At 43.6% G+C, this 25,573-nt stretch overlaps 1 protein-coding gene across 5 annotated transcripts in view; it reads right to left on the bottom strand.

The window, feature by feature from the left end:
- LOC110533189 (lipopolysaccharide-responsive and beige-like anchor protein) overlaps positions 1-25,573 on the bottom strand; it is a 388,104-nt gene that overhangs the window by 297,773 nt on the left and 64,758 nt on the right. For all 5 annotated transcript variants that reach the window (XM_036933632.1, XM_036933634.1, XM_036933635.1 and 2 more), the window contains exons 5-21: positions 25,420-25,515; positions 20,954-21,075; positions 19,232-19,358; positions 15,554-15,673; positions 14,333-14,479; positions 13,847-14,044; positions 10,814-10,947; positions 9,741-9,849; positions 9,168-9,320; positions 8,359-8,527; positions 7,900-7,979; positions 7,697-7,759; positions 6,661-6,758; positions 5,766-5,858; positions 3,920-4,028; positions 2,832-2,913; positions 385-508 (exon numbers count right to left, since the gene is read on the bottom strand). In XM_036933632.1, coding sequence (XP_036789527.1) covers positions 385-508; positions 2,832-2,913; positions 3,920-4,028; positions 5,766-5,858; positions 6,661-6,758; positions 7,697-7,759; positions 7,900-7,979; positions 8,359-8,527; positions 9,168-9,320; positions 9,741-9,849; positions 10,814-10,947; positions 13,847-14,044; positions 14,333-14,479; positions 15,554-15,673; positions 19,232-19,358; positions 20,954-21,075; positions 25,420-25,515 — 2,024 coding nt within the window. The remainder of the gene's footprint in view (positions 1-384; positions 509-2,831; positions 2,914-3,919; positions 4,029-5,765; positions 5,859-6,660; positions 6,759-7,696; positions 7,760-7,899; positions 7,980-8,358; positions 8,528-9,167; positions 9,321-9,740; positions 9,850-10,813; positions 10,948-13,846; positions 14,045-14,332; positions 14,480-15,553; positions 15,674-19,231; positions 19,359-20,953; positions 21,076-25,419; positions 25,516-25,573) is intronic.

Raw genomic sequence — 25,573 nt, 5'->3', positions numbered from 1 at the left:
GGGTTCAAATAGTATTTGTTTCCTTTCAAATACTCCCTAGAGTGGATTGATTGCGCTTGATTGAGGTTGCCTGGCGCAACTGAACCAATGGAATAGTCGCAAAACTGCAAAGCTCCGCCCACCTGGCACTCCAGGCGGGCTCAAGCAAACCCTCAAAGTATTTAAATGATTTCAAATTCTATTTGAACCCAGTTCTTGTTTAGTGGTAATCTATTGCAGAGTAGTCCAATCCAGGGCTGAGTTGTTCCTTACCTCCTGTTATATATGCTGTTATTGAACAGATCATGATCATGTCTGACAGGAAGACCCTGTCGTAGTGTGCTATGTAGTGTACTAGAATGTGGTGTACTTGGTAGTACACTTCAGGGCTGAGACGTTCCTTACCTCCTGTTCTCTTTGCTGTTATTGAACAGTTTGATCATGTCTGACAGGAAGACCCTGCGCACCTCCATGCTCTCTGGGGAGAGGGGAGAGTTCTTCAGCAGGGCAGCGATCACCTTCAGGACCTCTGTCAAAACACAGGAAAACACGTTCTGTTAATGCCCCGTTACGGTGTCTGACACGGTTTAGTACACACAGACCCACTACTTTGCCTGCAGGGTTACTGACTCGGGTCGTACAGAACAGACGGTCAGCAGAGGAATGCAGAGAACAGACTGTTGTCTGTCATAGTATCATATCTTCATTAAAATAAGGAGTTGTTAATACTGATTCACCAAATAAGACGTGATAAAGCAAGAGACAATCTGAGAATTAATTTAAATAAATGAATCAATTTAAATAAATTCTGATTGTTTTGAAAGTAGTATGAAAATTGTGACATGCTACAATACTGATTTAAAAAAATTAAAAATATCTTAATATTGATACTGAATAATACAATTCATTATACTCCCTATGAGTGATTCAAATTGTGTATCCTAAATAGCAAAAAAATAAGGGATTTTTGAAATGAAAAATCAATTGCAGAGGGAATAAGAGTCAGACCACAATTCAACAACACAATCAGACAATTCATCTCAACATCTCATTGTGTCACAAGCCATCTTGATTTGACTGTCAGCAGACACCTCAACATCTATGTGGTGGAAACGATCAAACAAAGTTTGCTATTGTTTCAACTCAGAGATGTGTGTGTGTGTGTGTGTGTGTGTGTGTTTGTTTGTGTGTTTGTTTGTTTGTTTGTGTACCAGGCCTGCCAGAGTCCTATGCAGGCTTCCTGGAACCCTTTATTTAGTTAACCTAAAGAGACTGGCTGTTTAGATGAATTATATAGACTATGTCAGTGTCCATTTAGCTTGAGTCAGGAAGGGGGGGTTTATGATTTCACTTTGTCGTCTTGGACCTTGGTGGTAACCGATGGTAACCAACAAGGACCCCTCGCAGCCCAGACGTTTGTTGTTTCTATACGACTTAGTCAATCAAATTATGAATCACTGAACTCTCACTGCCAGAAAATGACCTCTGCATGTTACTGGGGTATGGAGAGATGTGAGTATGGGGTCTTTTTCCCCCCCATTTGGTCTTGGGTTCTTTCCATGGAGTTAATTTAAGGGAAACGGTACTTCCTTAGTTTGTTTGATTCGCTCTGACGTTACTAAAGACTGCAATCAGGCCCATTTTGAGGCTTCAGAGCAGATAACATCAAGAAGAGAACGCAGGCAGCTACAGTAAAGGAGAAACAGACTCCATGGTGCTCCCATGGTTCAGAACTCCCATAAAGTGTGTTCAGTTCACATGCAAAAAGCACATAGTCTCTATTTTACACTGCACACGACTGGATGCCTTTACCACAATAAAGGGCCTATGCTAATCAATGTGTGACTATGTAACACACACACACACACACACACACACACGAGGCTAAATTGTACGATTAGAGCAGGGTTAAAGTAAACCTCGGTTGTGATTTCAGCCTGACTCAGTTCTTTTCCCCCTCTCCGCCACAGCTGGGGAAGTTGATTCTCGCACATATGAAAAGGTTTTGAGAGCTGGCATGTGAAATTAAGAGGTAAGTAATGGTCTGAAAATACTAGACGAGGACAGAATGAGACAAGTACATTGATCAAAGCAATGAGGTTGCTATGAGCTTGTTACGTTGCATCAAACAGAAACTAAGCATGGACGTTGTCCCTCTTAATGAGGCATGTATATGAAAATATGCCACCGGTAGTAACGGGAAACAGCTACATCTCTGGGAGTATTACTTTAAATTACTGTATGTGTACACTATCAGAATATTAAAAAGATAAACATCAAATGAGAACCCCTTTGCATAATTCAAACATAATTTTTTTAAATGTTTCTAATTGCCAAGAAAAACTGTAAAATGGTCTGTGAGATACATTTTGAACTATAAATTCCTGTTCCTCTAAACTCTTATTAGAAACACCACATAATGCAATAGTGTATCAACTTATTGAAATATTAAGTTGCCATGTAAGCTTGTTGCGTCATTTCCCGGATGGATCAAATACCTACTTTTGAAAAATGACAGTTGAGTTTCTAAAGTAGGAAAAAGCTTCTCAGTAGGTTTTTTTCTCTCAATAGCTACTCTTTTTTATTATATATAAAAAATAAATACAAATTTGACTTAAAATGTACCAGCTGAATCTTATAGCCCAACACGGCCACTATTAGCCTAATCGTATATGATCACATACCGTTTGAGTAGTATAGTTTTTTAGCCTCAATTTATGCTCCACATTTGTTGGCCAGTATATAACACTGGCAGCGGCCGTAAGGGAGAGGAGGCTCTCTAGGTCTGGTCAAGCATGCAGCGGTAGGTAAAGGTGATTTATTTAGTGGTGGGATGCCGAGGGGTGACTCACGCGGGTTGACAATCTTCACATTGGAGTCTGGGTCCGGATGCTGTTTATGGATCACTTGAGTGCAGATCTGCTCGGTCAGGATCTACGGAGAAGGAGAGAGAGAAAGAAGAGACGAGGGGAGAAAAGAAAAGGGAGAAATAGAGGAGAGCCATAAACACTTTTATGTGAATCTATAGCTCATAGTAACAGCACCAAGAAGTACATGAGTTCCACATTGCAATTCCACAGTCACACGTAGTCAATTCAACCAGGATCTGCACAGAAAAGGGAGAAATGAGATTTACATAAACACTTTTCTGCATCTATAGCTCATACTAACAGCACCAGGGAAGAGGTACATTGGGCCATACAGAAATCCACATATGTTCGTATGTGGTCACCAAGTCTTTACAGAAGAAATAGGTAACAAGAATCAGTGCCGAATCGAAGACAACAATATCTCACAGTAACAGCAGAGGAGGAATACATGAAATTCCCCCAGTGTCTCCTGACAATCCCATATATTTCTGTGTCAAAATACATCATTTACAAGGTCAGATACAACCGGTCCATGATTCCTGTGGAGTTTAATATAGTGTGCATTAATGTCCATTAAAAGTCTTGGTATGCCATTATAACATAGATCCATTAACACAAATGACCATCATTTGAGTTAAGTTATTACCAATGGGTAATAATAGAACATCTTGATTCAAAACGGACTGAAATGTTTTCAGCAGGGATATGCTATTCAGGTCCAGACAGAAGGAGAATAGCTAGAGCTGACGCAGGCCACAGGAAAACTAGAGTTTAACTACATGTTCTATACAACTTAATCAAACTATAAAAGTGTTAAATAACTCAGAAAACACTTCTAATCTAAATAATGTCTTCTCAGAATGAATTCATGTGTAATCAGTGCATGTATAATTGAACTAATACAGTGACGGAAATCATCAGCCAATGCAAATACAAAATGGAGGGCAGTTAGTATTAGGATTTATGGGGGAGGCAAAGAGAAAATAGCTTCGTATGTCAACTACTAAATTTTCTTATAGACTCTCCTACACATACACGGCAAGGAAGAGACGAGGGAGGGACTAACTGACCTCGAAGAGCACGTTGTAGGTTGTCATGCTGAACTGGTTGGAGTGGAGCATCAGTCGCTCGTTGAGCAGGGAGAAGAGCCCGTGACCCAGCATGACCTCTGACTTCCTCCTGGAACAAAGGTCAAGGGTCAAACGGTCAGTGAGTATCCATTGACATTTGGTACCAGCACATTGATCCCTGTATCCACACAGTATATTAGTGTATCATGTTGCACTTAATTACATGCAAAAAAAATGTAACTTGACAGTTAACTATAAATTCACAAAAGCATTAATTGGCACCATTGTATGGTATAGCAAGCAATGTTTCCAAAATGTTGGGCAGTACATATTCCATTTTGGGTTGTCGGTCAAGGACTGGTTGAGGACAGACAAGGAAAATTCCCGAAGCCATAGGGTGAGTCACGGACTATGAATGTTAGTGAACCGCCGCTTGGGTAAGTTTACCAGTGCAACAGAACACATTTGAACACAGCTGAAAGACATGGAAAAAAAGCAACCCTGCAGAGGCCTGTCAGGACCTTTCAAAGACAAGTATCCCTCAGAGCTTTCATCTCTGAGTATCACTCATCTGTACATATTCTGGGATGATGAAGCTAGTATTAGTCAGACAGCAAAGAGTCTGTCTAAGACTTTTTCCCTCAGGCCCCCCTTCCAGCATTAGGGAACGTCCTCTACACACGCACGCATGCCCACGTCGATTTCTAAGGGCACAAGTACTGTTTATGACAAACTGTTTGGTCACCTCTTGTCGGCGGAGAGAAAATTTTGCAAATTTAAAGAGTATTTCCTGCAATTTTGCTTCTTTTTTTTTCATGGGGTGCAGAGCAAATGTTGCAGGTTTAAAGCATGTCCAATGTGTATTCATGTGATATTTCTGTGACTCAGACATTACAACAACATCTATGGGCTAAAACACCTAGCTAAAAAATGGTAGCTGACATGGGCTAGTTGATCTGGACATTTCTGCCAAGTTATAAATAGCTCTCTAAGGTATGCCAGGGAACGACATGACAAGGAAAACTGATCATGCACTATCCAACTTAGAAATTGCACCTTGTGAAATTCTACTATTCCAACTTTCAAGAGAAAGTTGAAAGCTGGACTGTGTTCCCGTAACAACAAAAATAGTGATTTTTATTTTTTGGGGGGGGGGCACTGGGGCTGAGGATGAGGCTAGGGTTGAGGAAGGGGATGAGGATGACGCTGGGGATGAGGCTAGGGATGAGGCTGGGGAATATGTACTACCACTGATCAAAAGTTTGGGAGATCAAAAAGGAATCAGTAGAATTGGAAATAGAGCCTCAATGAGACCTGCACTGTATTTCATCCTGGGTTGTTGTCTTTCGACTCTGACATCTTAATTGGTCACTGAACCAAAGGAGGCTTACGAGTGGCTAATTTGTTATCTTAAACACTTCTACACAACTAGAGGCAATTTACTCTCCAAAGAGAGAGAAACAGAAAGGGCTTTAATACCAGCTATTCATTTTACTACAGTACACAGGCTGAACGAGGATTAGATATCGACCTCCACCTGAATGAGACCCTTTTCTCTGTAGATACTCATCTCCATGATGGGATTGGCTCTTAGAAATATAGAACTGAGGAGAGGCCATTTTGAATTGAAAACCCTTTTCGCTGCCTGAAGGTAAATGACTATAGAATAGAAATAATTACATCAATGACTGAGCCTAACTGAGTCCTTTAATCTGGAAGAAATATACTTTTAATGTCCACGGCAGAATTAAGTGCTTTTATGCGACCAAACGTGCGGACAATTCTTAATAATATCCTACAGACAAGAGTACAAGGTAAGTGACAGCAACATATTAGTTGTTCTTACTTAGCGGGCAAGTGTTTGAGGAAGTAGCCCAAGACTTTGAGTGCCTGAACTCTGATTCCTTCACCGTTGGAAGCCAGCAGCTTGTAAATGGCCCTGTACAGAAACAAAGACAAACACACCAATAACAAATGTCTCATTTTTTATCACATTTAACAGTTTCTCAAATGATAAAACCTAAAAGAGTGTATCAGAACCAAACATTTACAGAATCACTTCATGACAGATTATATCTGCTTTGTGAACCTACTATACAGCTGTACAGGACATCGACTTCGGTCGTAAAATAGAGGTGGTTGGAGCCTTTATGAGTGGCATCAGGCAAAGATTTCCAGAAGCCTTTAAAGTGGGCCTATATCAGACACCAGCCCAGACATGCATGGTTGACACACTACATTTAACCCCCTGTGACAGAGAATGCCAACAGGGTGACTAAATAAGCTACATAAATCTTGTGCGCTGTCGTCGCTGAATGTCAATAGTCCTGCAGATAAAGGATCAAATGAAGCCAGTAAACCATCTGTATTGGCCTCGGTGTCATCTGGCTTCATTTTGGCTTCATGAAACACAAACAGAACCACAAGGGCACATCTGATGGCAGCCTAGTCCCTTTATAGCCTCTGGTTAAAAGTAGTGCACTATTATACAGGAAATAGGGTACCATCTCCGGCACTACAAATGTAACACGGTACCATTTCGACGGCACACACAAAATAGGCTAACATCACAGCGATCTTGTTCTCTGAGGCCGCAGGGCCTGTGGTGGAGTGTGCGCCACCCGTTGCCACGGGAGATGACGTTATAGTTACAGCACCGTCATAGAAGTCAAACGACTGGAACGGGCACTCCCATTGGAGCTCTGTGATGGGCGGCGGGTCATTCTATTCCTGAAGCTCACCGTACTCCGTTGCGCTGATCAAAGGCCTGCACCATGGAGCCGTGATGCTCCGACATCAGAGCCACCAGCAGCTGAAGCACATCCATTAGATTGTCGTCCTGGGAAAATAAATACAGTTGTACTGAATTGAATGAATCAGACCAGGGAGGAGGCCCTGTTGTTAGCATTATTAGCAATATGATAAATAGTGTGTGTGCGCGCGCGCTAATGGGCTCGCAATTAGCACCGCCTTTCACTGTGGAGTCATGCAACCCAACGAGAGATGAATAGTGGGGCTAGTGGGTGTGCTGTTACGCCATGTATCATCATGAAGCAGACACCAAAACACACCCTACTGTACAGACACCCACATGGATGCAGAGTACCCACAAACACAGGAATTGACCATGCAAGTGCAATAATTAAGACTGTTTATTTTCGCACTAATTACTGATTAATTGGTGACACACAACATCAAAGATCAAACCAGTGCACCGTTTCCATCTTGATTAGTAATGGTCGCTACGGAAACAGATCATTAGTCATTGATAACGAATGTTGATGGAATGAATAATACACGGAAACAAGGGAATTATCTGATGAATGAACAATCCACAGAAGACTGCAGAGCTCCTGAAGGAGAGCGGTTAATCCCCTCGTTCCTGCAGGGATCATTCCTGCCTGTTTTACAGCACCATCATTTCTCTATGCATCACTGCAGTGTAAACACAGAGGCTTCTGTGAGCGAGGGCTTGGTGAAACTTGGCAACAGTTAAAAAGAGCCTGGTCGGTTCCCCGGCACAGTGTGATTGGTCTGTCTATCTATAGCAGAGAGGAGAGAGGGTCTGGGAGGCCGGAGCTGTTGGCTTAGAGTGCCACCTAGTGGGCAGTTTTATACCTCAAAACTGTAAAGGAGCATCGAGTAAGGACGAACAGGAATTCCTGAAGAGTGGATACTGCATGGTGCAGCAGCATACTCTTCACAATAAAGTATCTTTTGTATAAAAGTAGTGCATTGCATAGGACATGATATTTTGAATGATCTTTTAGTTGTAACCTCATGCATGGTGAGCAGGTAATTGAGAATACTCTGAAGTTCATCTTCCTTCACTCCGTAATCCTGAAAATAGAGAGTGCAAAATATAAATCTAACTCTTCACCGATCATAGTTATTGTAGATTAACATTAGGTGTAAAAAGCCAAATATATATAGATATTATTTTTAATATCATACGAGATTCTCATTACATACACACTAACCTTCATTATGAGTTGTTTCACAAACAGCAGCAGAAAAGCTCTGAGAGAGTGGATCTCCTTCTGATTGGGTCTCGGACCGTCTACACACAGACACACAACGACACACACACAGACACACACACGCAGACACGCAGGGACAAAGTCATTAGAGAAGGTCGGTTTTCAAAAGGATGTTATTTATGACGTGATGCAGAGTGCACAGCTGTAGGTAGACGATACAACAAGTTTATTCTAGGTTTAGCAGACAACAGAGGTACAAGAAGGACAGGAAAGCACATTCTGCAGGGGACACAAAGGACTGGATGTTCAACGTCCATGGCAACACTACAACAACACTGGTCTGGGGGAGGAGAGGTATCGGTCTGTATCAGTGTGTGTAGAAAAGTGTGTGTTAATGGAAATATGAAAGAGTGCGGTGTGTGTGTGTGTGTGTAGGGAGGCATGTGTGTGTTCTCTTACCGAGGCCCTTGGGCGTGACTCCGCTGCGGTCCTGGGGGTTGACGACCCAGTAGTAGTACTTGAGCGTGTGCATAACCTGCAGTACCGTGCCCACCCTGCGGATGGCGTTGTAGATGGTCACCGTGCTGATGAACTCGGTCGACAGGTAGGTGTACAACACCAACTGCACCTGGGGGGGTGAATGCACACACACACACACAAACGTAAGAACACACACACTCGACTAACCGATGCCCCCGCACATTGACTCTGTACCGGTACCCCCTGTATATAGCCTCGCTATTGTTATTTAACTACAGCTCTTGAATGATTTGTTACTTCTTATATTATTATTATTATTATTATTATTATTATTATTATTATTATTATTATTATTATTATAGATATTTTTTTTCACTTATCTATTACTTATTTTTCTTAAAACTGCATTGTTGGTTAAGGGCTTGTAAGTAAGCATTTCACTGTAAGGTCTACATTCGGCGCATGTGACAAACATTTGATTTGATTTGACGTGAAAAAACCAGCATGAGATGAGGCAGAAATAAAATCCAATAGCCTAACCTACTGAACGGTGGGCTATCGCTCATGTACTGGAGGAGAGATACAAGGAACAGAGTATGAAAGGATGATGGTGGGATGGACAGAGGTGGGTGGGTGTGTTTGCCTGTCTACACGTCACATGTGTCCGTGCATGTGTGTGCCTTCATGTGCTTGCACAACTGTGTCCTTGACTGTGTGTCGCCATGACTGTGTGTGTCACCGTGCATGCGTCTACCTGCCATCCTGTGCCAGTACCTCTCCTCTCTTACCTTGGCAGGGGCATGGATCCAGATGGCAGGGTTGAACAGGATGTGGTCACACAGCTGCTTGAGCAGCAGGACGCCGTTCTGCAGGTTGCTGAGGTAACGGGCGAAGGCCAGCACGATGTCCAGCACGGACCGAGTAACATGCACCTTGGAAGACTACAGAGGAGGGAGGAGGAAGGGAGGGAGCAGAGGACACCCACAGAGAGAAAGGTGAATCAGGTTAACTCTGTGTCTAACAAGCCCACTGTCAGCTGTGACCTCTAAATGCAGCTAAGCAATTAGGGCCATAGATGTAAATAGACTTTTAGAGTAACCTATATACCTGACCAAACACACGCAGACACAATCAACAAGCTACCAGATGTAGGGGCGTTTAGCACTGGTCTCAGAACAGACAAATGCAGTATGGAATTGGAGGGCACAGCACTGAGGCTAATGGACAGAGTGCTGGGAAATCATATTATCCAGCTTTCAATTTCAGCACAGAACAGCAATTAGGACAGACGAGAGGAAGACTGCAGAGTGTGAATGTGTCTCTGGCGAGGGGGGTGGTGGTGTGTGTATCACGTCTCTCACCTTCTCCAGGGTGTAACCGATGACCAGGAAACCCTTGCAAGCCAGGACCTGCTCTTGCATAGCCACAGAGTTCTTCAGCAGCTCCATCACAAAGGACAGCAAAGTGCAACTGGGGGGGGGAGAGAGAGAGAGAGTGGTTAGCTACTGAGTAAGACTTGCCCCTTACAGGGTATATCCTACAGTAATGGCTAATATAATGAGGGTGTCGCCATTCTACCATTCTGCTGTGAGAACACAATCTATGCAACACCTTCCCCTTGAGGGCAGACAAAAGCCACAAAGCCATGATTGAGAACATCACTCAAGGACTAGGGCAATAATATTCACAGCTGGTATCCAGGTTTAGTGAGAAGGACAAGACAACATCACTCAAGGACTAGGGCACTAATATTCACAACTGGTATCCAGGTTTAGTGAGTAGGACAAGACAACAACACTGAAAGACTAGGGCACTAATATTCACAACTGGTATCCAGGTTTAGTGAGTAGGACAAGACAACAACACTGAAAGACTAGGGCACTAATATTCACAACTGGTATCCAGGTTTAGTGAGTAGGACAAGACAACAACACTGAAAGACTAGGGCACTAATATTCACAACTGGTATCCAGGTTTAGTGAGTAGGACAAGACAACAACACTGAAGGACTAGGGCACTAATATTTACAGCTGGTATCCAGGTTTAGTGAGTAGGACAAGACAACATCACTGAAGGACTAGGGCACTAATATTCACAACTGGTATCCAGGTTTAGTGAGTAGGACAAGACAACATCACTGAAAGACTAGGGCACTAATATTTACAGCTGGTATCCAGGTTTAGTGAGTAGGACAAGACAACCTTATGATTGCCATTTGCGCTGCCATCATGCATGGTTGAATCCATTGAATGAACAAAACAACTTCTACTTAGTGAAAAGCAAAATACTCCAGACCTCAGGGCGAGTTCAAACACCGCCCCCATCAACACAATGCACTTTCTCCCACATGGCTACGCACAGATGTGTACAGTATTTTAAAAGAACTTAATAAAGTCAATCAATCGAAGAATAGAAAAAGACAGTAGTCCACTACCAGACAGAGGTGTCCAGTTCATCGCTGGTGTGCTGGAGGTGATCCAGCTGTGCAAACAGGGGGAAGAGGACCTGCACTCCCCCGATGGAGTGGATGGCACTCTGGACCGAGTGGGTCACCACAGCCTTCACATCCTGAAGAAGGGAGAAAAACATACACAAGGATCAGGGGTAGAAATGGGTGGCAGGGTAGCCTAGTGGTTAGAGTGTTGGACTAGTAACCGGAAGGTTGCAGGTTCAAACCCCTGAGCCATCTGTCGTTCTGTCCCTGAACAGGCAGTTAACCCACTGTTCCTAGGCCGTCATTGAAAACAATCATTTGTTCTTAACTGATTTGCCTAGTTAAATAAAGGTAAAATAAATTAAAAGAAATAGAGTGCACTGCTTTTGAAGAGAGAAATACGGTAGAATCAGAACCCTATGTAGACAAAGGCTGGGTCTTGTCGGTCTGCTTCTGCTTTCGTCTCAGGTGGAAAACAACGCGGATTGGAGGCGGTGTCCCATTTCTCCCTTGAACATCTGGTGTGGTGTTGAAAACACAGCATAACTCCTCTGAACATCTGTCTCCTTTACAGCACTATTACACCTGTCGCTAACGGTGACGGGCTGAGTGGCGGGCGCGTTACCGCGACGTTGAGTTAGTCTCCGAGGCAACATGGCTCAGGTGTCTAGTCTGTTTATCCTGATGAGGGTTTTGCTAAATGAGTTCTGTGGATAGAATATTTCCGACATTTCTTACGGTCAGATCCCACAGCAGCTAAATGTGCTATTATGAGCAAGGCCCTTTTTCTCATGTGTTTACGATTCCGTCTACCAACTAAACAAGCCAATAGTCATTGTGAACACATACGTACAGGACACTAATCTACAGACACAAGTCCATGTATGGAATACTGACAATGTGCTAACAAATACTAAACATGTTGACCTAAACAGAGGGTGGGAATGAGGAATAATATACGAAAAAATTAGTCTATAGGAGATGGGGTATGTGTGTGTGTGTGTGTGTGTGTGTGTGTGTATGTGCGTGCATGTACAAACACACAGGCCGAGCTGCCTCAGAAAGACAAAGGAGCTCATGCGTTGACTAAACGCGCTGTGAGGCTCAGAGACAAAACTCAACTGCAGTGAGAGAGACAATAGGAGAATTCAATGTAATTAAATAAAAAGGACAGCTGTGTGTGTGTGTGTGTGTGTGTGTGTGTGTGTGTGTGTGTGTGTGTGTGTGTGTGTGTGTGTGTGTGTGTGTGTGTGTGTGTGTGTGTGTGTGTGCTGCCAATGTCTTCCTAATGTGCAGTTAAATCAGGTGTGCAGGTGACCTTCTGCGATAAAGAAAGTCAAAAATATGGATTTGAATGAGAGTTGGAGAGAAATACATTTGTGAAGCACTTTCATTACAGTGCTCGTCATCTAGTTGTTGCTACCTGGAACTTACAGGGTTACAAGTAGCCACCAGAACGTGCCAATTTACTTGACCTCATAAATAAATGAACTCATCATCCTCAGTAACTACAAGGTCAAATAAAGTATTGTGTAATATAATAAAGTCCTTAAAGAAAACACCACCTTGGTTCAATATAGAAATGACTGGTAGGCAGATCTAATTCTGTAATAGAACAGGGTAGTGTTCTGTTCCCAGCCTGCTAGCCAGCCAGGTGCAGAGTGGTTCATTCTCACCTCTATCTTAAAGGAACAATCCACCCGAAAACACTCATTCCTGAGAACAATATTTGAGAACAATATTTTTTGTGAACAAATGTTTCATTTTAGCTTTATAATAAGTTTGGTAGCAACATGGATAAGTCTGTTGTAGCTCAAGTTTACTACAAAATCCACAATGCAATGGTCTCTACGGGCTGGTTGGATAGCTAGCTAGCAAACGTAGCAACACACAATAATACCAAACGCAAAATCAGCATGTGAAGTAGCTAGTTTGCTGTAAAATCCCCTAAACAAACTGCACTATCAATGTAGGAGACTACAACCTCACTATGTTCAACCTGCAGATTGATGTCAAATCAAATGTATTTGTCACATACACGTGTTTAGCAGATGTTATTGTGGGTGTAGAGAAATGCTTGTGTTTCTAGCTCCAACAGTGCAGTAATATCTAACAAGTAATATCTAACCATTTCAAAAACAATACACACAAATCTACAGTAAAGGAATGGAATTAAGAATATATAAATATTTGGACGAGCAATGTCAGAGCAGCATAGACTAAGATACAGTAGAATAGAATACAGTACATACATAACAGATGAGTAATGCAAAATATGTTAACATTATTAAAGTGACTAGTGTTCCATTATTAAAGTGGCCAGTGATTTAAAGTCTATGTATATGTGCCTCACCGAGTGGAGTCTGAAATTCAGCACCGGCAGATATACTTTTGAGGAGATGGGAAAAGTTGCCCATGCTACATCAATGGGCTGCGCGGTGCATTCTGGGCGATTCTGGGACAAGGAGTTGGATACGTTCCCAACCAGCAGACTCGTTGGATTCCTTTCTCTAATCTCTATGACAACGGCACCATGCAATGCACCCTGGACTAAAGAAGCAGGCAAATGGGAAAAGTGTGCTAGACCCTCCGTAAAATTACACAATTGTAGAGGTAGGAATATCACAGAAATATGATCAATGGCTCATTGGAGAGAAGATATCCTCCCGAATTATGACTTTGGCCAGTATTGAAATCTGACATGTATGATAGACATTTTGGCGATCTAAAAGTCGTATTCCTATTAACTTTCAGTGCAGTGAGAGTGACTATCACGGTGCTACGTCTTACAAGACAGACTTCTGCCTGCTTGAATGGCAATAATGGCAATAAAATCATGAAATGACACAGGGAATCGATAGAACATCACTCAGAGATGCACAAAAACAATGTAACATTCAAAATGGGTGATTTCTAGCTTAGATGGTTTACATTCTGGTGCAGTAGCATTGCCAAAACCAAATTTCTATGTGTGTGTGTGTGAGTGTTTATGTCTGCATCTGTCTGTGTGTGTGTGTGTGTGTGTGTCTGTACCTGCAGCATGAGTGCGTGTGGCGAGTGAACGAAGATGGAGGCGTTGTCCTTGGGGGAGGACTCCAGGCACAGCTGAGCGTCAGTGGCGCGGGGGTTGTAGGAGAAGGAGATGCCAGAGGACAGCTTGCCGTCGTACAGTAGGGTCTTGTGGTGCTCAGCAAACAGGAGGTCACTCTCAGCCTTGTACTTGAACGTGCCCTGAGAAAGACGGGAGAAAGGTCGTGAGTGACAGGCAGGAGACTTGAGTGTGACTTTCATTTATATTTTTCTGTTCGGTTTAAACCTTACACACTACTAGTGATAGTCTGTAGTGTATCTTGAAATAATTCATGGTAGGAGGAAGATCCTCAATCATTAATGTTTCACATCAAATTGATGAGTGCAGACCTTCCTTGTTTGATCTATTGGGGTATCCAAATGTCAGGGTGTTTTGGAATAGTGGGACTACTGAATACTGCATGATGACTGGGCTTTGCCTCTACCTACCTTGTAACCAGGCCCCAGCTGGTAGATGGCCAGGATCTGGGCTGCACTGAGGGCCTCGCCAAACAGATACACCGCCCCCATCTGACCACAGAACACACGGTTGGCGTCCGCCGTCTCTGACGAACCCAGGAAACACTTGTCGAAAGTCTGAAGGGAGGAAGGAAGGAAACAAGGAAGGAAACAGGGAAGGAGAATTGAACAAGCGTTAATAAAGAGAACTATGACAACTCAATCAGCATGAATGAGTGTGAATCAACACACCATCGGCATAGAGAGAACATACATTTCTATTAATCTGTTCTCTCCTGTATGTTTCCTAGAGCATGTGTAAATAGGCAGGGGATGAGCTTAGCATTGTTATCAAGGAGGGAGAGGTATCTCAATCAGCCATATCTACTGTAGGGTATCAAGGCCCTCTGTGACACTAACGCCAAGAGGATTGCATTAGAAAAGCATCTTCATTTGGTTAAAAGCTGACGTGAGAATCTTGTTTTCGCACGAGAGAGAGAGAAAAAGCATTCTGGAGAACCATGACAGAATCTCATACATACGAGTATATCTTCAGCTACACAACTCATTATGCCACTCATCTCCCTCCCCTGTTACAGACCCAGTTCCATCCATGTGAGAGGGGGGAGGGGGGGGAGGGGGAAAGAGAGAGAAAGAGAGAAAAAGAGAGGGAGAGAAAGAGAGAAAAAGAGAGAGAGACAGAGAGAGACAGAGAGAGAGAGAGAGGCAGAGAGATAAAGGGAGTGGTTTCACCCCTGAGCCCTCTGTCAGCTGAGACAGTGATTATATCAATCAATCAGAAAGAGTGGGGCCTGTGGGGAGGTGCTGTCCTCTTCTAACAACCTGTACTGCAGTAACAATGGGTCTCCGTGGTATATCAATCACAACATATACCATACGTCTTTGTGTGGAAACTTTTTTATGCAAAGCACAATGGTTCAAATTGAAGAATTCTGGATGGACAGCTGCAAGGCTTTCTTGTTGATTGATTGATGACTTCAGAGAAATGTTTTGATTGATAATTGGCATCAAAATATACTTTTGGTTATACACATGCATAACAACCACTAGCACAACTTCTAGGTTCAGCTGTATTCCATTACACAGAATACATGGGTAAAAATGGATGTGTGATAGTAGAGGTTTGTGGTTACTACAGGAATAACATTATAACAACGATGATCAGTATAGTATGGATCGATTGCTACTTACGTCGCTGGTGTTGACGAACCAGGTGATTTCTCCGTAGGAGGCGAGCTCTCCATTGACGTAGCAGCTGATCTCACTGTTCTTCCAGCGGTTGTAGACGTGAACGATGGTCACCATGTACCACTGAAACAACAACACAGAACAACTTAACCACCATGGTCACCATGTACCACTGAAACAACAACACAGAACAACTTAACCACCATGGTCACCATGTACCACTGAAACAACAACACAGAACAACTTAACCACCATGGTCACCATGTACCACTGAAACAACAACACAGAACAACTTAACCACCATGGTCACCATGTACCACTGAAACAACAACACAGAACAACTTAACCACCATGGTCGCCATGTACCACTGAAACAACAACAACTTAACCACCATGGTCACCATGTACCACTGAAACAACAACACAGAACAACTTAACCACCATGGCCACCATGTACCACTGAAACAACAACACAGAACAACTTAACCACCATGGTCACCATGTACCATTGAAACAACAACACAGAACAACTTAACCACCATGGTCACCATGTACCACTGAAACAACAACACAGAACAACTTAACCACCATGGTCACCATGTACCACTGAAACAACACACAACAACTTAACCACCATGGTCATCATGTACCACTGAAACAACAACCACCATGGCCACCATGTACCACTGAAACAACAACACAGAACAACTTAACCACCATGGTCACCATGTACCATTGAAACAACAACACAGAACAACTTAACCACCATGGTCACCATGTACCATTGAAACAACAACACAGAACAACTTAACCACCATGGTCACCATGTACCACTGAAACAACAACACAGAACAACTTAACCACCATGGTCACCATGTACCACTGAAACAACACACAACAACTTAACCACCATGGTCATCATGTACCACTGAAACAACAACCACCATGGCCACCATGTACCACTGAAACAACAACACAGAACAACTTAACCACCATGGTCACCATGTACCATTGAAACAACAACACAGAACAACTTAACCACCATGGTCACCATGTACCATTGAAACAACAACACAGAACAACTTAACCACCATGTACCACTGAAACAACAACACAGAACAACTTAACCACCATGGTCACCATGTACCACTGAAACAACACACAACAACTTAACCACCATGGTCATCATGTACCACTGAAACAACAACCACCATGGCCACCATGTACCACTGAAACAACAACACAGAACAACTTAACCACCATGGTCACCATGTACCATTGAAACAACAACACAGAACAACTTAACCACCATGGTCACCATGTACCACTGAAACAACAACACAGAACAACTTAACCACCATGGTCGCCATGTACCACTGAAACAACAACAACTTAACCACCATGGTCACCATGTACTACTGAAACAACAACACAGAACAACTTAACCACCATGGTCGCCATGTACCACTGAAACAACAACAACTTAACCACCATGGTCACCATGTACTACTGAAACAACAACACAGAACAACTTAACCACCATGGTCGCCATGTACCACTGAAACAACAACACAGAACAACTTAACCACCATGGTCACCATGTACCATTGAAACAACAACACAGAACAACTTAACCACCATGGTCACCATGTACCATTGAAACAACAACACAGAACAACTTAACCACCATGGTCACCATGTACCACTGAAACAACACACAACAACTTAACCACCATGGTCATCATGTACCACTGAAACAACAACCACCATGGCCACCATGTACCATTGAAACAACAACACAGAACAACTTAACCACCATGGTCACCATGTACCATTGAAACAACAACACAGAACAACTTAACCACCATGGTCACCATGTACCACTGAAACAACAACACACAACAATTTAACCACCATGGTCACCATGTACCACTGAAAGACAAACAACTTAACCACCATGGTCACCATGTACCACTGAAACACAACAACAACTTAACCACCATGGTGGCCATGTACCACTGAAACAACAACAACTTAACCACCATGGTGACCATGTACCACAGAAACAACAACAACTTAACCACTATGGTCACCATGTCCCACTGAAACAACAACTTAACCACCATTGATCATTATGTACCACAAACAACAACAGCTTAACCACCAAATGGCAATTATGTACCACTGAAACAACAACAACTTAACCACCATTGGTCATTATGTACCACACACAACAGATTAACCACCTATGGTCATTATGTACCAATGAAACAACAACAACTTAACCACCATTGGTCATTATGTACCACTGAAACAACAACTTAACCGCCATGGTCACCATGTACCACTGAAACAACAACAACTTAACCACCATGGTCACCATGTACCACTGAAAGACAAACAACTTAACCACCATGGTCACCATGTACCACTGAAACAACAACAACTGAACCACCATTGGCCATTATGTACCACTGAAACAACAACAACTTAACCACCATTGGTAATGATGTACCACAAACAACAACTTAACCACCAATGGTCATTATGTACCATTGAAACGACAACAAATTAACCACCATTGGTCATTATGTACCACTGAAACAACAACAACTTAACCACCATGGTCACCATGTACCACTGAAAGACAAACAACAACTTAACCACCATGGTCACCATGTACCACTGAAACAACAACAACTTAACCACCAATGGTCATTACGTACCACTGAAACAACAACAACTTAACCACCATTGGTCATTATGTACCACTGAAACAACAACAACAACAACAACTTAACCACCATTGGCCCTTATGTACCACGGAAACAACAACAACTTAACCACCATTGGTCATTATGTACCACAAACAACAACAGCTTAACCACCAATGGTCATTATGTACCACAAACAACAACAGCTTAACCACCATTGGTCATTATATACCACTGAAACAACAACTTAATTTTAGCCTCATTCCTAGCTGCGTAGTGTACCACTGAAACAACAACTTAATTTTAGCCTCATTCCTGGCTGCCTTCACAGAGTTACCCTTCGGAGACATGGGACATCGCCCGATCAGCTCTTAAACCCCTTGGGCTACAATCCCACCTACATCGGCTGCTCAGATTTCTGTCAGACATTGGAAGAATCCAGTGAAATAGGTTATTAGAGTTACCAGGCAGACAGCTTGGGAGATAAGACCGACCGTGGAATACAGAGGCCTAAAGATAGAATGAGGTTCTGAGTCTGAGGAGGAAGTAGCGTTGTTCCACTCCGGGATAACAAGGGGAGTTTTAATTGGCCAGGGGCACCATGGATCTCACAGATGCTGTTGGGCTTGACTGGGTCTGGGTGCTATGGTCTGGCTGTGTGTCGTGCCCCATTACATCATCCCTCTCTCTCGTTCCTGCTATCCTTTTTTCACTGTTCTGCTCTGACATTACTGGCCCCCAGAGGAAGGGCCAAATGACTATGCTTCAACCCAAAGGGCCTAGACGAGAGGGCAGTGTATGTGTACTATGCCTGCGTACAATTTGTTCTGTTTGTGTGTCCTATGCGAAAGAGAACATGTTTGTGTGTCCTACTTAGCACGTGTTTCTATGTTTTATGAGTGCTAGGTTTGTGTGTCTTTCCCACAGGACCGTGTCTGTCTGTCGACCGGCCTCGCCGTCTGCCTACCTTCTGTGGTTTGAAGTCATATTTCACACAGTGCTGGAGTCCCTTCCCCTTGGACTTTAACGAGGTCACAATCAAACAGCCGCCCACAAAGTGTGCAGAGTATCCCAGACCTTTGTTGGTGCGAAAACTACAGGAAGAGAGGGAAGAAAAAGAAAAGAGACAGAAAAAACAGATTTCAGTTAGTGAGCGTGACGGCTCACTTTAACACAGTCTAACACTCAAGGGCAGACGGGTGTTGAGACAAGTCAACCTGCCAATAAATCATTCAAACATACACATTTAAAAAACACTTTGAAAACGGAGGAGAGACAGAGATGGCGAAAGCCTCAATCATTTGTCAACTTCACAACAAATTCCCATTTGTGGGTGTCTGTGTTCTGAGCGATCAGGGGCCCCGGCGGTCGCTGTGTGTGATTTAGTGAACTAATCTCTTTTTAAAAGGGCAGAGTCTGAAGGAGTTTTACTACAGACTTTTCTGCCTCTAGCTGGCTGGCTGTGTGTGGTTGGTTATCACTTTCAGAAGGCCCACCAAACAGAAGGCCCACCAAACAGAAGGCCGACCAAATCCCGGCACATCAATTAGATTTTTTGACAGAAATTAATTATCGGCTGAAAATAGGAACGAGTGAGGCACTGATTTACTGTCCCTGAGAGAGGGAGGGAAGAAGGGAGAGAGGAAAGAGTAAGGGGAGAGAGAGAGAAAGAGGAGAGAGAGGAGAGAGTAAGGGGAGAGAGAGGAGAGAGAAGAGAGAGGAGAGAGGGAGGAAAGAGTAAGGAGAGAGAGAGGGGAGAGAAGAGAGAGGAGAGAGTAAGGGGAGAGAGGAGAGAGAGAGGAGAGAGTAAGGAGAGAGAGGAGAGAGAGGAGAGAGGAGAGAGGGAGGAAAGAGTAAGGGGAGAGAGAGAGAAAGAGGAGAGAGAGGAGAGAGAGAGAGTAAGGGGAGAGAGAGGAGAGAGGAGAGAGAGAGAGAGAGAGAGAGAGAGAGGAGAGAGGGAGGAAGGAGTAAGGGGAGAGAAGAGAGAGAAAGAGAGAAGGATGAGAGCGAAGGATGAGAGAGAGAGAAGGATGAGAGAGAGGTAAATGGAAACGGAGAGGGAGAGGCATTGCATGAGTATGCCTACTTCATCTGGTAGTGTGTGTGTGTGTGTGTGTGTGTGTGTGTGTGTGTGTGTGTGTGTGTGTGTGTGTGTGTGTGTGTGTGTGTATATATTAAGCCTCTCTCTGATGTCCGTTTTTTTTTACAATTTGGGGATGACGTCATCCTACAATTTTGATGAACAAGGGGGAAAAAATCAAATAGCTCTCCTTGGCGTGCAAATACAGTATACACACACACACACACACACACACACACACACACACACACACACACACACACACACACACACACAGAGAGAGAGAGAGAAAGGGAACAACGGTATGAGCCAAATTCTATTTGAATACACCTGAATAATATTGGATTATCCATACAAAATGTATACATGGGTATCAAGTCAGGAGATGAGTAAAGACATCATTTGCATAGAGAAAGAGAACAGATCAAGCAGCAGTAAGTTGTGTCAGTGTTAGCCTGGGTGTACGAGACTGACTACATTAGTCGGTGGCTACAGACTGACTGGTCAACAAATCACAATGATTCGCCATTTAGGATGCAAGGTGATTCCTAGTCAGTCTACAGTCGCCGAGCTGATCTCCAACATGGACGCCAGGTGTATGTAACTCACCAGTACAGGTAAGGCTTGTCCTTGTCAACATTGATGTTGTTGATTGGATCCATGCGGAGCCACGTGTGGAAGGTGAATCCACTCTGGTACGGCCATTTGGCTATAGGGGGCAGAGCTATAGCCTGTGAGGAGACAAACGGTGAGCTCAATGAGTTGAGAAAGAATGTTTTAGAAATAGGATAGTGAGTAGTGTGACCAAGACTACAGTGGGTCCAAGAAGGAAGGGATGGAGTTGTTCATGTGTGTGTCTATCCAGAGGGCTTCCTGCCTCATTAGCCAGATTCACAGCAAGGGGAAGACGTGTGCTTCGTGCTCAGTCTCCACTGCACACACACCAATCACAGAGCCTCTTATGGCGGCCCAGAACTCACCCTCACCAAAGGGCACCGTTACCATGGCAATGGAAGTGTACACAGAGACATACAGTGCACACACACACACACTCTGTCTCTACATACAATGTGAGTGTTCCAGACAGCTATTGAAAGACAAAATGTGAGCAGACATGATTATCTAGCCCAGGTACTGTACAGTCAAATGTACCATGGCCACATACAGGTGAAGACAGCATTCAGGTGAGACTCATTGAGAAAATAGTGAAGGGTAAAGGTCCTAGAAGGAGATACACAGTTAAAACATAGCATACATGAGGCTATGACGTCGTCCTTCATGAATACTGAAAAATGTATTTGCAAATTATGGTGGAAAATAAGTATTTGGTCACCTACAAACAAGCAAGATTTCTGGCTCTCACAGACCTGTAACTTCTTCTTTAAGAGGCTCCTCTGTCCTCCACTCATTACCTGTATTAATGGCACCTGTTTGAACTTGTTATCAGTATAAAAGACACCTGTCCACAACCTCAAACAGTCACACTCCAAACTCCACTATGGCCAAGACCAAAGAGCTGTCAAAGGACACCAGAAACAAAATTGTGGACCTGTACCAGGCTGGGAAGGCTGAATCTGCAATAGGTAAGCAGCTTGGTTTGAAGAAATCAAATGTGGGAGCAATTATTAGGAAATGGAAGACATAAAAGACCACTGATAATCTCCCTCGATCTGGGGCTCCACGCAAGATCTCACCCCGTGGGGTCAAAATTATCACAAGAACGGTGAGCAAAAATCCCAGAACCACAAGGGGGGACCTAGTGAATGACCTGCAGAGAGCTGGGACCAAAGTAACAAAGCCTACCATCAGCAAGGGCATTGAAGATGAAACGTGGCTGGGTCTTTCAGCATGACAATGATCCCAAACACACCGCCCAGGCAACGAAGGAGTGGATTTGTAAGAAGCATTTCAAGGTCCTGGAGTGGCCTAGCCAGTCTCCAGATCTCAACCCCATAGAAAATCTTTGGAGGGAGTTGAAAGTCTGTGTTGCCCAGCAACAGCCCCAAAACATCACTGCTCTAGAGGAAATCTGCATGGAGGAATGGGCCAAAATACCAGCAACAGTGTGTGAAAACCTTGTGAAGACTTACAGAAAACGTTTGACCTCTGTCATTGCCAACCAAGGGTATATAACAAAGTATTGAGATAAACTCTTGTTATTGACCAAATACTTATTTTCCACCATCATTTGCAAAATAATTAATTAAAAATCCTACAATGTGATTTTCTGGATTTTTTTTCTCATTTTGTCTGTCATAGTTGAAGTGTACCTATGATGAAAATTACAGGCCTCTCATCTTTTTAAGTGGGAGAACTTGCACAATTGGTGGCTGACTAAATAGTTTTTCCCCCATTGTATGAGATCATAGCTGGGACTACGTCTGATAAGTTGTCATCCTTCATTACCTTGAAGACGTCAGCAAGAGCATCTTAACTGAGTTAGTGAAGCTAAGTCCACACTTTTAAACCCATTGATACCAGGAAGTGTATTAGAAAACTGCTCTATTTTAAGAGAAAGAGAGGGGTATAACAGAACATTCCCAGGGGACTTATATGTTATACTTTCACTCACTAAATCACATGGCTGGCTGGCTGTCTGAATGGCTGGATAGATGAAAAAAAAAGGTATTGGAAAAAGCAGCTTAGGGATTGCTGCTATGAGAAGGGGTGAGAATGAGTTCGGAGACTGCTAGGAGCATTAGAATGAAGGGAGAAGAAGAACAGAGGAAGACTGCTAGGAGCATTAGAATGAAGGGAGGAGGGGAACAGAGGGAAGACTGCTAGGAGCATTAGAATGAAGGGAGAAGAAGAACAGAGGGAAGACTGCTTGGAGCATTAGAATTAAGGGAGGGGAAGACAGCTAGGAGCATTAGAATGAAGGGAGGAGAAGAACAGAGGGAAGACTGCTTGGAGCATTAGAATGAAGGACTGAGAAGAACAGAGGGAAGACTGCTAGGAGAATTAGAATGAAGGGAGGAGAAGAACAGAGGGAAGACTGCTAGGAGCATTAGAATGAAGGACTGAGAAGAAGAACAGAGACGGCTAGGAGCATTAGAATTAAGAGAGGAGAAGAACAGGGAAGACTGCTAGGAGCATTAGAATGAAGGGAGGAGGAGAACAGAGGAAGACTGCTAGGAGCATTAGAGTGAAGAGAGGAGAAGAACAGAGGGAAGACTGCTAGGAGCATTAGAATGAAGAGAGGAGAAGAACAGAGGGAAGACTGCTAGGAGCATTAGAATGAAGGACTGAGAAGAACCGAGGGAAGACTGCTAGGAGAATTAGAATGAAGGGAGGAGAAGAACAGAGGGAAGACTGTTAGGAGCATTAGAATGAAGGACTGAGAAGAAGAACAGAGACGGCTAGGAGCATTAGAATTAAGAGAGGAGAAGAACAGGGAAGACTGCTAGGAGCATTAGAATGAAGGGAGGAGGAGAACAGAGGAAGACTGCTAGGAGCATTAGAGTGAAGAGAGGAGAAGAACAGAGGGAAGACTGCTAGGAGCATTAGAATGAAGAGAGGAGAAGAACAGAGGGAAGACTGCTAGGAGCATTAGAATGAAGAGAGGAGAAGAACAGAGGAGAAGAACAGAGGGAAGACTGCTAGGAGCATTAGAATGAAAGGAGGAGAAGAACAGAGGGAAGACGGCTAGGAGCATTAGAATGAAGGACTGAGAAGAAGAACAGAGACGGCTAGGAGCATTAGAATTAAGAGAGGAGAAGAACAGGGAAGACTGCTAGGAGCATTAGAATGAAGAGAGGAGAAGAACAGAGGGAAGACTGCTAGGAGCATTAGAATGAAGAGAGGAGAAGAACAGAGGAGAAGAACAGAGGGAAGACTGCTAGGAGCATTAGAATGAAAGGAGGAGAAGAACAGAGGGAAGACGGCTAGGAGCATTAGAATGAAGGACTGAGAAGAAGAACAGAGGGAAGACAGCTAGGAGCATTAGAATGAAGGGAGGAGAAGAACAGAGGGAAGACTGCTAGGAGCATTAGAATGAAGGACTTAGAAGAAGAACAGAGACGGCTAGGAGCATTAGAATGAAGAGAGGAGAAGAGAGGAGAAGAACAGAAGGAAGACTGCTATGAGCATTAGAATGAAGGGAGAAGAAGAACAGAGGGAAGACTGCTAGGAGCATTAGAATGAAGGGAGGAGAAGAACAGAGGGAAGACTGCTAGGAGAATTAGAATGAAGGACTGAGAAGAACAGAGGAAGACTGCTAGGAACATTAGAATGAAGGGAGGAGAAGAACAGAGGGAAGACAGCTAGGAGCATTAGAATGAAGGGAGGAGAAGAACAGAGGGAAGACTGCTAGGAGCATTAGAATGAACGGAGATGGAGAACAGAGGGAAGACTGCTAGGAGCATTAGAATGAAGGACTGAGAAGAACAGAGGAAAGACTGCTAGGAGCATTAGAATGAAGAGAGGAGAAGAACAGGGAAGACTGCTAGGAGCATTAGAATGAAGGGAGGAGGAGAACAGAGGGAAGACTGCTAGGAGCATTAGAATGACGGACTGAGAAGAACAGAGGGAAGACAGCTAGGAGCATTAGAATGAAGGGAGGAGAAGGAGAACAGAGGAAGATTAGCTAGCATCTGTGCACCTCCTCTCTTCCCATGCTGCTTATTCAACACACACAGAAACACAGTATGACCCAAGCTACATATGGTTGGTAAACCTTGGCATTATAGGATATAGAAGCCAAGATGTGTGCTGGGTCAGAGCTTATAGGCAATTCAGGATGCATTATCTTAGTTATTGCTAATGCGTCCGGCCTTGGATCATGTGGGAAGTCGAGCACAAGAGGATGTAGCCCATTTAGAAGCTATCCAGAGGTGCTGTAAATACCACTACCTTACCGTAGACACTGTGTTCACCGAGACTCATACCAGTCACTACAAGTCTGACACAACTTTTACCTTACATAGTGCACTACTTGATCAGTGCTTAGGGGAATAGTGTCGTACCAGGTGTAGCGTCAGACTGTAGTCTAGTTGGGTGGTGAGTACTGTCTTCTAACGATCAGTCTGAGACTCCGGTATACATGTGGAGGTGTATTGAGTTGTCACTGTACTCACAGCAGCACTCTTCCCTGGGAAGCTGAAGAAGGAGTCAGGTCCGTTCCGGTGGGCCATGCTCCTCAGGACAGACAGCAGCTTCACCGCATGGGGAGGCTGGAGGGAAGAACACGCACAAGATGAGAGGCCACAGACTTTGATGAGGGTGCACCGC

This window comes from Oncorhynchus mykiss, chromosome 10, assembly GCF_013265735.2.
Source record: "Oncorhynchus mykiss isolate Arlee chromosome 10, USDA_OmykA_1.1, whole genome shotgun sequence".
In the NCBI taxonomy this organism is placed as follows: Eukaryota; Metazoa; Chordata; class Actinopteri; order Salmoniformes; family Salmonidae; genus Oncorhynchus; species Oncorhynchus mykiss.
The sequence above is the reverse complement of the archived record's forward strand: the minus strand, read 5'-3'. Positions and strand labels throughout refer to the sequence as shown.